The 15,304-nt window shown below is 47.7% G+C and overlaps 1 protein-coding gene across 2 annotated transcripts in view; it reads left to right on the top strand.

Moving 5' to 3' along the window:
- Positions 1 to 14,871, top strand: part of TPRG1 (tumor protein p63 regulated 1) — a 44,592-nt gene extending 29,721 nt beyond the window's left edge. For both annotated transcript variants that reach the window (XM_081911397.1, XM_081911398.1), the window contains exons 5-6: positions 5,037 to 5,190; positions 13,243 to 14,871. In XM_081911397.1, the coding sequence (XP_081767523.1) occupies positions 5,037 to 5,190; positions 13,243 to 13,437 (349 nt within the window). In that variant the 3' untranslated portion in view covers positions 13,438 to 14,871. The remainder of the gene's footprint in view (positions 1 to 5,036; positions 5,191 to 13,242) is intronic.
- The last annotated feature ends 433 nt before the right edge of the window (positions 14,872 to 15,304 follow it).

Below are 15,304 nucleotides of genomic sequence, written 5' to 3'. Positions count from 1 at the left end.
CCCGCTGACAGCCTCCTGCTCAGGCTGGACAGCAGATAGTTAACTTGGTTGAGCCCAAAGCCTTTTGGAAGGTTTTTTGGTCGTGCGCCATGTAACTCTGGAGAACATAAAGGCAGCAGCTGCTTTTTGGGTTTTGGAGCAGCTCAGGCCCGTGGATAGAATTGTAAGCGCTCTCTGGAAAAAAACACCAACACAAAAAATTGGTTTTGTCTGACTCCGTGCCAAACTCTCGGGGTACTGACTTGTCATTATGGAGGGAAGAAAGAAACTTCTCCTGATGTCACACAGTCAGCAAAACCCACCAGTGCCCACTTGCCCTCTGAGGTGCCAACTTTTCACTTCCTTTGGGTCGCTAACATAAACAAACATGGAGGCTGCAGCGTCCTACGTTGCTGGGGAGAGAAGCCTTTGCGGGTTTTGACGGAGGAAAGGGTTTGGGCCACCGGTTCTTCCAGCATGTTTGTCGTCCCCCCCCACACACACTTTCCCCCTTGCTGTGCTTCCACGCCCAGCCTGCGGAGCAAGAATTCGTGTCTGCATTTCCTCGTAAATTTTGGCGTGCCGCCTGGGGCTACCCTTTTAATTCCCTCTCTGAGGTTTGCAGGGAGGAGAGGTTCAGGCAGACAAAGAGGATGGGAGCCACCGTTGTGCTGCTTTAGTCATCGGAATGGGTGCTCCTCTGTAGCTCTGGGTGAGGGAAGAAAGGTGCTTGCAAAAAAGGACAATAGGGGGAACTTGGGGGAAAGACTGGAAAGGGCAATATCTGAAGAGAGAAGAGAATGGGCTCATGGTGAACTTATTGCTATGGTGATGACGTTTTGATTCTTGATTTAACCACTAAACCATAGACTTGATTCCCCCACCCTCTTCCCTCCCTGACCATTTCATAGAAAAATAGAATAAATGAATGCTAGAATCCTAGTGTTATGTACTGAGTTGAATAGGATCCAAAATGCAGCAGTCTGATTGGTCCTAGAACAATAGGATCCAGAATGCAGCAGTCTGATTGGTCCACAGGAGCCACCCAATCCAGCTCCAGGTGGAAGTGTATCCGCAACCTGATTGGCCTACGTGAGAATCCCGGAATTAGCCAATCATGTGGGGCCCATTGTGTAAATAATGTATATAAAGCAGACATTCTGGGGGAACTTCCATTCCTCCTCACCACTATGAGCTGAATAAAGAGCATGGTGTGCTGGTCCTGGGGGGTTTACCATGAGGCGTGGTCAGAGTCCGGTCTTGGGCCGAGGGTCTGGAGACTGTCCACCAAGGGCGAAGCGGGGTCCAAAGCAAGAAGCCAGGCGTGGTTGGGAACCCCCGGGGAAAACAGGTCTGGGTGCTGGCAGAAACAGGTTTCCAACATTGTTGCTCCCGCAACCTGGGACCGGGCTGACTGGACCTGGCCCACAGGTGACCCACCTCTCCTGGCCTTAAGGCAAGCACTCCTCCTGAGAGAACCCAGTTCCCTCCGCCTCTTTGCCCTGAGCCTCTGCAGCTCCGGAGAGGCTGGAGGGTTACTGGACCCAGAGGCAGCCTCACCTTCCCCTGACAGGGCTGGGAGAGGAGCACCTGTAGGCAATGGGTCCTCAATCACCTCCGGAGCCAGAGTGAATTCACCTGGTGCCTGCTCCTGAGGATCTGGCACAGGTGCAGGCGCTTCAGAATCAAGGCCTTGCCCCAGCTCAGCCGGCCCTGGAGGCAGGGACTCCTGTGCAGGCTGGGATTCCTCCGGTTCAGCCTCTGAATCAGATTCCCAGGCCATCACACATGGAATCTACTCTCAACTTTGAGTATATTTCACCTAGAATTGTAGAGTTGGCTAAGCAGGAATTTCAGCTAAAGCACCCATGACAGATGGCCATCCAACCTCTGCTTAAAAACATCCAAGGAAAGAGAGCCCACAACCTTCTGAGGGAGGCCATTCCACTGTGTAACAGCTCTTGAAATTTAGTCAGGATCTCCTTTCTTGTAACTGGAATCCATTGGATTGGGCCCTATCCTCTGGAGCAGCAGAAAGCAAGCTTGCTCCATCTTCCATGTGACAACCCTTTTGATCTTTGAAGGTAGTTATCATATCTCCTCTCAGCGTCCTGTTCCCCAGCATCTATGACAGATGACCATCTGACCTCTGCTTGGAAACCTCCAAGGAAGGAGATCCTTGGAGGTTGTTCTGCTGTTGAACATCTCTTGCCATCAGTCATTCTTCCTAAGGGTTCGTCTGAATCTCTTTTCTTCTCATTTGAATCCATCGGTTTAGCTCCTACCCTCTGGAGCAGCAACAGAGAAGATGCTTACTCCCTCTTCCATGGGACAACCCTTGAGATATTGTAAGATGGCTATCATATCTCCTCTCAGTCTCCTCTTTTCCAGGCTAAGCATTCTCTCAACTGTTCCTCATATGGCTTGGTTTCCAGACCCTTGATAATCTTGGTCGCCCTCCTCTGCACACCTTCCAACTTGTCAACGTCCTTCTTAAATTGTGGTACCCAGAACTGGGCACAGAAGTCCATAATAGAGCGGTACTATTATTTCCCTTCTTGGGAGAAAAGCGATGGCAAACCTAGACAGCATCTTAAAAAGCAGAGACATCACCTTGCCAACAAAGGTTCATATAGTTAAAGCTATGGTTTTCCCAGTAGTGATGTATGGAAGAGAGAGCAGGACCATAAAGAAGGCTGATCGCCAAAGAATGGATGCTTTTGAATGATGGTGCTGGAGGAGACTCTTGAGAGTCCCATGGACTGCAAGAAGATCCAACCTCTCCATTCTTAAGGAAATCAGCCCTGAGCGCTCACTGGAAGGACAGATCCTGAAGCTGAGGCTCCAATACTTTGGCCACCTCATGAGAAGAGAAGACTCCCTGGAAAAGACCCTGAAAGATGGAGGGCACAAGGAGAAGGGGACGACAGAGGATGAGATGGTTGGATAGTGTTCTTGAAGCTGCCAGCATGAGTTTGACCAAAAAGCGGGAGGCAGTGGAAGACAGGAGTGCGTGGAGTGCTCTGGTCCAGGCGGTCACAAAGAGGCGGACACGACTAAACGACTAAACAACAACAAATTATTTCCCTTGATCTTGCTGCTAAACTTCTCTTGAGGCCACCTAGAATTGGTCAGTGGCAATGATTCCTCTGGCTAGCAGTTTCCGGAAACCGCAGGAGGGAAGAATTGCTCTTGAGTCCAGATTGTGTTTGTGGGTTTCCCAGAAAGGGCAACTGTGAGAAACAGGATGTTGGACTAGATGGGCCATTGACCAGAAGGCTCTTTTTATGTTCCTTAGCTAGATAGAAAATCAGAGGTGGAGCTTGAATATCAAAATACTAAATATCGGAAATTGGCAAAGAGGCAGGAGACGAGATCTGTGCTTTGTTTTCATTTTTTTCACTTATGTTCCGAGCCAGGTGCTTTCTGAATGGGAAAAAAACAAAAACAAACCAGGTCTTGGGAAACGTTTTGTTCCTGAGACGCTTTTTGCTTTTCGTGTTCCAGAACTTGGAAGCCATCAAAGAGTGCCTGCTTGTGGGATCGTCTCAGGGAGGGAGCAAAATAAAGGTTTATTTAGCTCATTTCTCAGACAATACAAACCCAAGCCAGAGTTTTGGCACCCACAGCAGAGGTGTTTGGGAGGTTTTACAGTAATTACATCTGAAATGGGAAACCTGTTGTCTCCCCCCCATATTTTTTTTTCTAAACATCTAATCTGTCTCTTTTACTTAAGAAAAATAAAAAGTAGCATTAGTTTCAGTGTACCTACGAATACTTTTTTTTTAAAAAAAGCAACCCCCCACAATGAACACAGAGAGAGAATCATAAACAGTTGAGTCTAGTTCCTTTAAATCGGCGTGTTCCTGTAACCACCCCCAAACACTCACAACTCACAATGCTTCTGTTTTCCACCCTTCTCAGCCTCATAGAATTGTGAAACTGGAAGGGACCCGCAAGGGTCATCTAGTCCAACACGCTGCAATGCAGGAATCTCAGCTAACAAAGCATGGACAGGTGGCCATTTGACCTCTGTTTTCTGCAGCTCCAGAGGGTAGGTCCCAAACCAATGGCTTCGACTTGCAAGAAAGGAGATTCCGACTAAACACCAGGAAGAACTTTCTTTTAAAAATAAGAAATACTCATTTTTCTTTTTCATTCATTACATATCTCATATTCATAACATTTACTATGCATTCCTACCTCCTTCCCCTCCTAGGCTTCCCCAATCTTCCGCTTCCGGTTTGTTACTCCTTTCGCCCACGTTGCTGCCTCTTTAAAAGAAACAGCTACTAATAACATACTTATACAATAACATCAAACCTAAAAACATAAAAATAACAATGAATACACCATATTATTTCTCTATCTTCTACACATTTTCTAATACTAATAATATGGATGTTCATTTAAATCCTACCATCAAGTCTATAGACTTTCTTTGTTTCTGCAAGTTTAATATAAATGGTTCCCATTCTTTTTCAAAGTCACTGTTGTCTTTTTCTCTTAATCTGTCTGTCACTTTTGCCAGTTCTGCATAGTTCATACCAGGAAGAACTTTCTGATAGTAAGAGCTGTGGAACAGTCTCCCACAAGAGTTGGTGGATTCTCCTTCACCAAAGGTTTTCAAGCAGAGGTTGGGTGGCCATATGTCATATGTGATTCCTGCATTGCAGGGGTCCCTCGGGGTCCCAACTATACAACTCTATGATTCTTGTGCCTCCTCTAGCGTTCTCCAGGCCTCATTCTATGGAACAAGAAAGCCATTGTGGCTCAATGGTTAGAGCATTGGACTAGGACCTGGGAGATCAGGGTTCGAATCCCCAAACAAGCCACGAAGCTCACTGGGTGACCTTGGGCAAGTTACCACCTCTATCCTTAACCCACAGGGTTGTTTTGAGGGTGAATTGTGGGTAGAGAACAACCGTGTACACCAGTTTGAGATCCTTGGGAAGTAAAGGTGGTATATAAATGAAAGAAACAAACAAATTGCTCTCCTTGGTCTGTCTGCCGAAAAAGACAGCGCTCCTCACCTGTCCAAATGTTTCACTTTCTAGGAGGGAGGGAGAAGGCCTGAGGATCTTCTGGGACAAACAGCGAGAGCCATCTCTCCTGGCGCGCTGGAACCCCTTCTCCACCGACATGCCTTACACGACCTTCACAGAGCATCCCGTGAAGAACATCAACCAGAGGTTTATCACCATCTGCCAGGTGGGCCACAATGGGTCAAGAGGACTCACAAAATGGATTGGGCTAATAGTAATACTGTGCCAGGCAGGGGAGTTTCCCCCCTCTCCCTTCGGTAGCTCCCTGATCAGAATCAACGAGCCGTTGATAGTTTTATAGTCCTTTTTATTACAGCATCATGTTGCCAACACAAACAGACAACCCTCTTTTTCCTCTTCTGAACTGATCTGCCTGCTGCTGCCTTCCCCAGCCTTCGTCTTCAGAGTACAGTGGTACCTCGGGTTACATACGCTTCAGGTTACAGACGCTTCAGGTTACAGACTCCGCTAACCCAGAAATAGTACCTCGGGTTAAGAACTTTGCTTCAGGATGAGAACAGAAATGGTGCAGCAGCGGCAGTGGGAGGCCCCAGTAGCTAAAGTGATGCTTCAGGTTAAGAACAGTTTCAGGTTAAGAACAGACCTCCGGAACGAATTAAGTACTTAACCTGAGGTACTACTGTATTCCCTGACATACCAAGGGTATAATCCAGTAGCTTCCAAAGTGGACATCCCAATGTTAATGGTAACAATTAAAAAAATAACAGAGAGTTCCCTTGCAGCTCATCTTGCGACCAACCTCTCTCTTGAGAGCAGCTTAGAGTAAGGCAATTCTGAGTGGGGAAACGGCTGACAGGGAGAGGGTTAAGCCCCTCTCCCCACGCACCCATTCTCCACTCCCATTTGCACCTTCCATGGACTGCTTTTCTTTAAAATTACGCTCTGAGGATTGGTACCGACCTATAATTAGAGGCCGATGGAACTGTCAATTTAGGTTTCTCATTTTCCCAATCTTAAGCTTGGTTCACACATTTTCACATCAGTTTGTGATTCATTTGGTTTTTAAAAGAGGCCCTCCCATATTAGTGCATCCACCTGCTAAAGTATTTAAATTATTTTTAAAAAAATTGAAGGTAATTTATAGACCACCTTTCATTTTAAAAGTAACAAGGCAACTCCCAAACGAAAACAAATACAAAACACTCATTTTGTTTGCAATTCTGACTGATGGACACATTTTTGCAAGCAAGTTTCCCATGTATAGTATATTGTTATGTTTTCACTGAGGTATATGCACACGCTTTTCCTAACAGACACATTCTTGCACTCCTTTGTTAATTATTGGAGAACTACACAACAAACTGCAGGGAAGTGTGGACTTTGAAGGATGCTCCAGTCACAATACCCAGTTTGAGAAATCTGCATAGAAATGTTCACCAATCCAAATTTCTCCCTGCATAAGAATTTAAGAAGAGCCTGTTGCAGGATCAGACCAATGACCCATCCTGTGGGAAACCAGCAAGCAAAGGAGCATTTGAGCAAAGGAGTCCTTTTCCTCCTGTTGCTTCCAGCAGCTGGTCTCCAGAAGCATTGCTGCGTCCAGCCGTGGTCATTGTGGCTAGTGGCAATTGTGGCTGGTAGCCACCATAGAATCATAGAATCATAGAGTTGGAAGAGACCACCAGGGCCATCGAGTCCAACCCCCTGCCAAGCAGGAAACACCATCAGAGCACTCCTGACATATGGTTGTCAAGCCTCTGCTTAAAGACCTCCAAAGAAGGAGACTCCACCACACTCCTTGGCAGCAAATTCCACTGTCAAACAGCTCTTACTGTCAGGAAGTTCTTCCTAATGTTTAGGTGGAATCTTCTTTCTTGTAGTTTGGAACCATCGCTCCATGTCCGCTTCTCTGGAGCAGCAGAAAACAACCTTTTCCCCTCCTCTATGTGACATCCTTTTATATATTTGAACATGGCTATCATATCCCCCCTTAACCTCCTCTTCTCCAGGCTAAACATGCCCAGCTCCCTTAGCCGTTCCTCATAAGGCATCGTTTCCAGGCCTTTGACCATTTTGGTTGCCCTCCTCTGTACACGTTCCAGTTTGTCAGTGTCCTCCTTGAACTGTGGTGCCCAGAACTGGACACAGTACTCCAGGTGAGGCCTGACCAGAGCAGAATACAGTGGCACCATTACTTCCCTTGATCTAGATGCTATACTCCTATTGATGCAGCCCAGAATTGCATTGGCTTTTTTAGCTGCCGCGTCACACTGTTGGCTCATGTCCAGTTTGTGGTCAACCAAGACTCCTAGATCCTTTTCACATGTACTGCTCTCAAGCCAGGTGTCACCCATCTTGTATTTGTGCCTCTCCTTTTTTTTGCCCAAGTGCAATACTTTACATTTCTCCCTGTTAAAATTCATCTTGTTTGCTTTGGCCCAGTTCTCTAATCTGTCAAGGTCTTTTTGAAGTGTGATCCTGTCCTCTGGGGTGTTAGCCACCCCTCCCAGTTTGGTGTCATCTGCAAATTTGATCAGGATGCCCTTGAGTCCATCAGCCAATAGCCCTTCTTCTCACCTGCGGCTAATCCCAGGTTAAAGAAGACTTGCATAGGCGACTGAGCCCTCCACATAAATTTCCAAATGGAGAAATGCAGGAGGGATGTGTGCGCAGTTGCGGTAGCCACAGTGGGCATCAGATAAGCATCATGGCATGAAACTGAGATCATGCAATAATGGATTCCTGGTGCCTTAATGTAAACAGGAAGTGAGTGGCATATGCCCCCCTTCTCCCCGCAGCGTGAAATATAAGCTCCACAACCATCGATTTGAAACCACACATGCTCAGGTCAAAAACAATATTTCCTCCTCCCCAAATTATCTCCCCATCTGCACACTCGTAAGGATGTTAGTAACCGGATCTCCCTGTGGAAAACAGAGCAAGAGAGGGAGTGCGGAGGGGCTTGTTCAAAGGGACGCTCCGTCGCCTCCGAGTGCTTTAATCCAGCTTTGGGGAGCGTTGGGAAGTTGTCCCTTTTTCAACCCCCCCTCCCTCGCGGGCACAAGGAAAAGGAGAGAAAAGAGGTTTTATTTTCCTTCAACGAGACGGGGTGGATTTCTCGCCCAAGTGGTGTCAGGAAAACATCCGATTTGGCAAGAATGGAACCCTTCACGCTCCAAGAGATGAAGGAGCTGCTAGGAATCCCACAAACTCCGAGGGCAAGGAGGGAGGGAGCTTGCGGGCTCTGAGATCATCTTGGGAGAGCAAGGGGTGAAACCGCACGTGGGTCGGACTTCTCAGGTCGCCCCTCCAGCCCCGAACCTTTCATTTGTAGGACTCCAGGTGCAATCGCTTTTCAGCAATCCCAAATACTTGCAGCAGAAAACGTACCTCCGGTGGAAAGGGACCAACACGTGAGGCACGAACACACAAAACACCGCCTTTTAGATTTTACAGCAGCAAAATAGGGCAGTCCGCCAGAAAGCATGCAAGCAAATAACACAGTCTACCAGGGCAGCAGAGACCTTGGAGATTGAGCAGAAGCAAACAGATGCAGGAACTTGAAGTTTAAGCCCAGCCTAGACATTTTGGCTTCATAACCTACTACTAGCTAGGCTTGTCCTGTAATAGTCCATTCTGGTTAGATTTTATTGCCCCCTTTTAAAAATGGGGTTTAGACCAGGTTTCCAGCTAGGATTTGCTGCAGCCACTTAGAGCTTCACTGCAGGAAAAGCGGGTGGTGAAGGAGGGGAGAATAAATTATTAGTATTTCTGTTTAATGCATTTTTATCCCGTGTTTGCGTGGCAAGGTCCCAAACCTTCCTGGGAAATGAAATAAATACACCTGAAACAGTATATTTGGTTAAAAGGCGAAAAAGGCCACCACTTTATTGAGTGGTATTTGCTTAGGAAACCACACAACTATATCTGACTCCTGTCTATCTGCAGGAGTCTTGAAAGGGTTTACCACCAGTAGGGGGAGTCCTGCTGATGCACATCAATTAGGGACTCCCCCAGGGTCACCGCTAGGGGTCGTGCCATGGCCCTAGCCCCCCGCCTGGGGCTTCGGACGGAGACCACGCCCCCCAATTCCTTTAACACAATACCCTTGAATTCGGAGGGGTGGGTGATGGCCTCTACCTCCCTTCCCCTTCAACCTAATATTCCAAGGCCTAACCGCCAAACCTTACAAAGTTGTGATGATTTGCTACAAGGTAGGCAGAAAAACCAAATGGCCGGTGCCAATTTGCCAAGTGGAAAAATTCCTCCCAGGCCCCTTGGACGATCAAGGTGACCAACCGAGGTCCATAGCAAGGTCAGGAGATAAAAGAGCTTAACCTAAGGGAGGGAGAACTGACCGAGCAGGGAGAAAAACAGGGGCGAGTCCTCAGCCATGGGCAGTTTAAATAGCCTGCGCCATGCCCCCAAACCGTCTGAATTGGACGGCCTAAGGGTGACATGGCCAAGGACCATTCAATGGCGCAGGGGAGGGTTTGCTCCCAGCCCACAACGACATCTCCCCAGGAACGGGACATGGCTTTCTCCCAAGTTGGGATTCAAGGCAACACAGAATTTTTTTGAAACATTATACAGTGGTACCTCGGGTTAAGTACCGTATTTTTTGCTCTATAAGACTCACTTTTTCCCTCCTAAAAAGTAAGGGGAAATGTGTGTGCGTCTTATGGAGCGACTGCAGGCTGCGCAGCTATCCCAGAAGCCAGAACAGCAAGAGGGATTGCTGCTTTCACTGCGCAGTGATCCCTCTTGCTGTTCTGGCTTCTGAGATTCAGAATATATTTTTTCTTGTTTTCCTCCTCCAAAAACTAGGTGCGTCTTGTGGTCTGGTGCATCTTATAGAGCGAAAAATACGGTTCTTATTTCGTTCCGGAAGTCCGTACTTAACCTGAAACTGTTCTTAACCTGAAGCACCACTTTAGCTAATGGGGCCTCCTGCTGCTGCCGCACTGCCAGAGCACAACTTCTGTTCTCATCCTGAAGCAAAGTTCTTAACCTGAAGCACTATTTCTGGGTTAGTGGAGTCTGTAACCTCAAGCGTATGTAACGCGAGGTACAAGGAGTAATAAGAAGAAACAAGTTAAAATACAATAGAACACATTTGGAACCAGCAATTAAATTCCAATTTGTCAGCCCAGCAATCAACATCTTCTGCACTTTAGTCTCCAAAGTCCCGTCTGGGCAGGAAGGTCTCAGCCTGATGGTGGATGGATAACCAAGGAGGGAGCCAGTCCACTCTCTTGAGAGGGAACCCCTCAATCTAGGCGCAGCCCAGGAAAGGCCCTGTCTCAAGATGAGCAGGCGCTGAGGCAGCCATCCACCCAGGATAGGATTTGGTTTGGGGCTTTTTGGTGTGGCAAGGTAGCATGACCCGGATTCCAAAGTGCCCTCTCCTTTCCCAAGAAGGTGTCTGCATCACTTCCTGGTGGGCAGGAAAACCCCAAGCCAATTTCCATTCAGGATAGTGCCTGGAGACACCTGTCTCCAAAGATTTGCATTTGCAGATGACGAATCAGTGACTTTTCTGTGATGTCAGCGTATTTGAGAAGGGTGAGCTGCTCTTGCACTTGAGGGATATTGGCCAACTTCATCACACACTCCTAATGCCTGCAATCGGTTCTTCCGGCTGAGCTTGTTGGGATAAGCAACTTTATTGCAGTACTAGATTGGCATGGCAGGGAATCCTGTGGCTGCAACTGGCTCAGCCGAGGGGTGGTGGTGGCATTGAATGACCACGGCATTCCTGCTGCTCAGGGAAGAGACCTCTCCAAACATTCACACTCCAGCTTCTGTGGCGGAAGAAAACGTAGCTGAAATGAAAACGTATTTTGGGGCCTGATTAAGGCCTGGAGGGAGTGATAAAGGTTGAGATGAAGGGGACAGATTTCCACCTGCTTCTTGACATTCAGAGCCCTAGAAGCAGAGGGATGGGTGAATCTGCCAAATTTGGTTTCTTGTTATTTTCAGCCTTAATTTCAGTTCTCCTTATTTCCACAGCAGCTTATTTCCTTCCTTCCTTCCTTCCTTTCCTTCCTTCCTTCCTTCCTTCCTTCCTTCCTTCCTTCCTTCCTTCCTTCCTTCCTTCCTTCCTTCCTTCCTTCCTTCCTTCCTTCTTTCCTTCCTTCCTTGTCCTCATGAACATTTATTAGCACTTTTTTCCAGATTTCTCCTAATGTACAGATTTGTGAATACAATTTTGCCTAATATATAATTTTTTTGCAAAGCAATTTTGGTGCACGCTTTACTCTGGTATATATGCATTTTGCACAAATAACTTTATTGGAAAACTGCATTGAGGGTTTCAGAGAAGTGCAGATTCCACGGAGGGCTGTGTTTGGGTTCCTGCACTGTTTCAGAAAGTGCAAATTGAGTAGGTCCTCCTTTAAGTGGGAACGAAATCGAATTTCTCACCCCACCCCAGCTGAGCATCACATCTGGCCTGGAACTGAGCTGGCAATTCTCACTACCCATTAATTGCTTAGTTCCAGAAATACAGTTCTTTGCACTGAGGAGCTTGCAATCTCCATGGTGAACTCTGAAGCGATGTGTGTGAACCTGTGTAAAGAGGCAACAGGGGGTTAATCATGAGCAACATGGCTTTGTTTCCCCCAAACACCCACCAGCTACTTCTTCCCGAGTTGTGTCTCTCACTCAGGGCCGTCTTACCCATAGAGGCTAGTGGCATGGGGTGCCAGGGCGCACAGTTCTGGAGGGCGCCAGGGAAGAGGTGGAGGCTGGACACGGCACCTCCTGGCATCAGCTCACCGCCCTTGCCCACCTCTGCCATGCCGCGCTGAAGCAGTGCCATGCCTGGAGCGTCCATCTGCCATGGCCAACATGGCACAGAGAGGCCAGCTGAGCCAGGAAGCGCCACTTCCATCCTCCGCCTCTTCCCCGCTGGAGGAGCCGCCCTCCCTAAAAAAATCTGGGAAATGGGGGGGGCGCTGGAGGGAGCTTTGCCCCATGGCGCCGGATATGCTTAAGACGGCCCTGCTCTCTCTGTTTACTCTCGAGATTTTGGCATCTCTCCACGGGGTCTGTCTGTCTGCCTGGCGTGTAACCCAACCTCCTTTGTCCTCCCCAGGTTCTGAGGCTGCCTCGGCGTGTTAGAAGTCACTGCCACGGACCGCTTTTAATCCCCGATCTCTGAATGGGGGCAGAAAGAGGCAGCATCTTTCGTGTGCACAAGATTCCGAAAGCTCCTGAGACTTTCAGAGCAGGAATTGGGGCGGGAGGAGGATTTTTCATGCACCCCATGAGCCTGCAGCATATTTCCAGTGTGGGACAAAATGTTCTCTGGGGAGGTGGCAGAGGGGTGGTAGAAGGACAAGTGGAGATTCCTGGTTCCTCAGCATTCTCAGCAGCGAGATGGCCGGGATTCAGTTTCAAATGTTATTTGCTGCAGACGGCCAAGTGTCACTTGGTTTCCTAGACAGGCTGTTGTTTTCTTTCGGTTGCAATGGGAGCGACCCACAGAATGTGCACAGTGGCTGGCTAGCTTTGGCCATTCCTGTCGGGGTATTTTTAATATGTGGGCATCCTTAGCACCCAACCACACTTGAGAAATGAGGATGGGATAAAATTTTGTTTTGGTTTGGCACTTGTAGGCAAGTAGACCTAATTTTGCAGGGTGTGTGAACCAAAGCACCGAGATCCTTCAAGATTCACACTTCTCTGAATTTTGCAATGCAGTTTGCCAGCCAAGTATGGCATACAAGAATGCATATGGTAGGGTGAAGTGTGCAAAATAAATAAATACATATGTCTGCATTGGACAAAACAGCATGTAAATGTGTACATTAGGAGAAAATTGCACTAAAATATTGCTGAATTTTCATGTGGATTTTTTTTTAAAAAAAAAGATTTCCAAAATGATGTGGAAATTTGGAGAACTGAAGAGTGGAAAAACTGGAATCTTGGGCAAAATTGATGCAGCTATCTTTCCCTGTGCCTACTTCTCCTGTCCTGGGTTAGTTCTCCAAGAATTCCAGGGCAGTTCTGCATCCTTGCGTAGAAGGAGTGCGGGAGATTTGCATTTGAATGTATTTGTGGCTTCCTGCTTCGTGTGGGAGGGAGTTCCACAGTTTGCACTGTGCAGAGAAAGCCTCCTCTTTCTATCTGCAAGGTTATGATGGCCCAGCATAAATTATTACTACACCAGGCTACAAATCTATTGTCCTGTTCAGCAGCTCCCCCCAAAATGTGGCCAGCCTGACCGGATTCTTCTCCTGCCTTTCTGCAGATCTCTGCCTTCACTGCTATGCTGGTTCAAGCAGTCCAGAATGCCGAAAGAACGGATCCCACAGCTGGCCGAACTGCCGGGGTGGAGGTGGCCCATGAGCCCCTCCTCATCGAGACCTACACGGGGCTAATGTCTTTCCTCGGAAACCGAAACAAGCTGGGTTATTCCCTCGCTCGGGGGAGTTTTGGCTTCTGAACGTCCGGCGAATTGGGGATTTTCCTTTTGTGATGAATGTGTTGTGTTTATTCCCCTTGAAATGTTGCTAAAGAGGGTGAGGGGCTGTTACTGAAAGGGCTGTGAGGTGCAACATCCCCACCCGGCCTTATAATGTAGGAAACTGTGTGCTGAGTCCAACCATTTAGCTCATCGTGGGCATCGTCTCAGGCTGGAAGCAGCTCTCCAAAGTTGCAGACTTTTCCCAGGATTAGCCCGGGGATTGGACCAGGGACCTTCTGGATGCAAACCAGCTGCTCTGAGCTACCATCCTGGAATGGCAAAAGCTCCTTTTGCAGGGTTCAGGGCCACACAGGATTTAACCACAGGGTCTGGAAAGATCTCCCCTGTTGAAAGGAGCCACAGTTCTCTAGAAGCCTGACAGCTGCCTGCAAGACAATGGCCCATCTAGTCCAGCATCTTGTTCTCACAGGGGCCAGTCAGATGCCTGGGGAAAACCCACAAGCAGGAGCTGAGCACAAGAGCAACGCTCTCCCCTCCTGTGGTTTCCAGCAACGGGCGTTCAGAAGCATCGCTGCCTCCAGCTATTGAGGCAGAGTATAGTCATTGCGGCTAACAGCTCCACTAGTGTTCATAGAATTGCAGAATTGGAAGGGTTCTTCTAGGTCAGCCCACTTCAGTGCAGGAATGTGGTATCTGAGGAACATCTGAACATGATCCTCCTTGGGTTTTTTCCATTGCAAGCTTCTCTCCTGATAACTCAGGTGTTTCAACACCTGAGCTGGATGCTTACCTGAGATTCCTGCATCAATGGCACTCGGGGTTCTTTCCAGTCTATGATTCTATGAGCATTAAGAGAATCCTCCAGAAAAACAATCTCTCAAAGGACCTGCTGATGGCATTTTACCATTGTACTGTTGAGAGTGCATTAACTTATGGTCTCTGTGTGTGGTTTGGGAGCTGCATGGTCAGGGGAAAAACAAGGCTGTCCAGGGTTGTAAAGATTGCAGAGAGAATAATTGGGTGCACTCTCCACACCTTGGATCAAATCTATGCTTCCAGGTGCCATAAGAAAGCGGCAGAGATAGTGCAGGATAGTGCACACCCCGGAAACGATCTCTTTTAGCTTCTGCCTTCTGGAAGAAGGTCCAGGGTTATAAAGACGAGGACCAGCCACCTGAGAAACAGTTTCTATTCAAATGCGATTTTGGTTTTAAACGCAGTGTAAGGAGTCTCTGTGGGAGTATATTGTATTTAATTATGGGGTATCAGAGTTTTTAGGGGGCTAACCAGGCTGGGATAGCTGGGATAGCAGGCTTGTTGGCTTCTGAATGTCTGATGTAGGTTTTCAAATTTGTCGTTCTGTATGGGACAATGACAAAAAAGATTATCGTATCGTATTAAGCTCATTGTATCTAAAATGCAGTGACAAGAAAAAAGAAAATCCGTGGCACATTTTGGTGAATCTGGCCCTGTTGCCAAAGCAAAACCACCCTCGCCTAGTCCCAGGTTTCCACCTCTACAACCTAGGGATTAGGCAAACCTACCCAGCAAGGTTGTTGTGCGAGGCAACGTGGAGTCCTTAGAATACTCTGTGGCTGCAGTCCTAAGCCACTGAAGCCCATGGGGCACCATGTGAATTGCATAGGACTGTGCCCTAGGCTGCAATATAAGTGCTATTATTTCAGTGCGAGTGGCTGAACAACTGTTGTTGTAAACCATAGAAGGAAAGAGTTGCTCAAGTCCTTGTTTGTGGGTTTCCCATAATGGGCATCTTGTCAGTGAAGTTCTACTCAGTATTGATCCAGAGTAGATCCCAATGTATAGTTGGCAGCATAACAACTTGAACGTGTTGCAGGATTCCCAACAAATAGACCAGAGGCCATTG

This window comes from Podarcis melisellensis, assembly GCF_964234715.1.
Source record: "Podarcis melisellensis genome assembly, chromosome: 5".
Taxonomy (NCBI): Eukaryota; Metazoa; Chordata; class Lepidosauria; order Squamata; family Lacertidae; genus Podarcis; species Podarcis melisellensis.
Note: the sequence above shows the minus strand (reverse complement) of the source record. Positions and strands in the feature narration are given on the sequence as shown.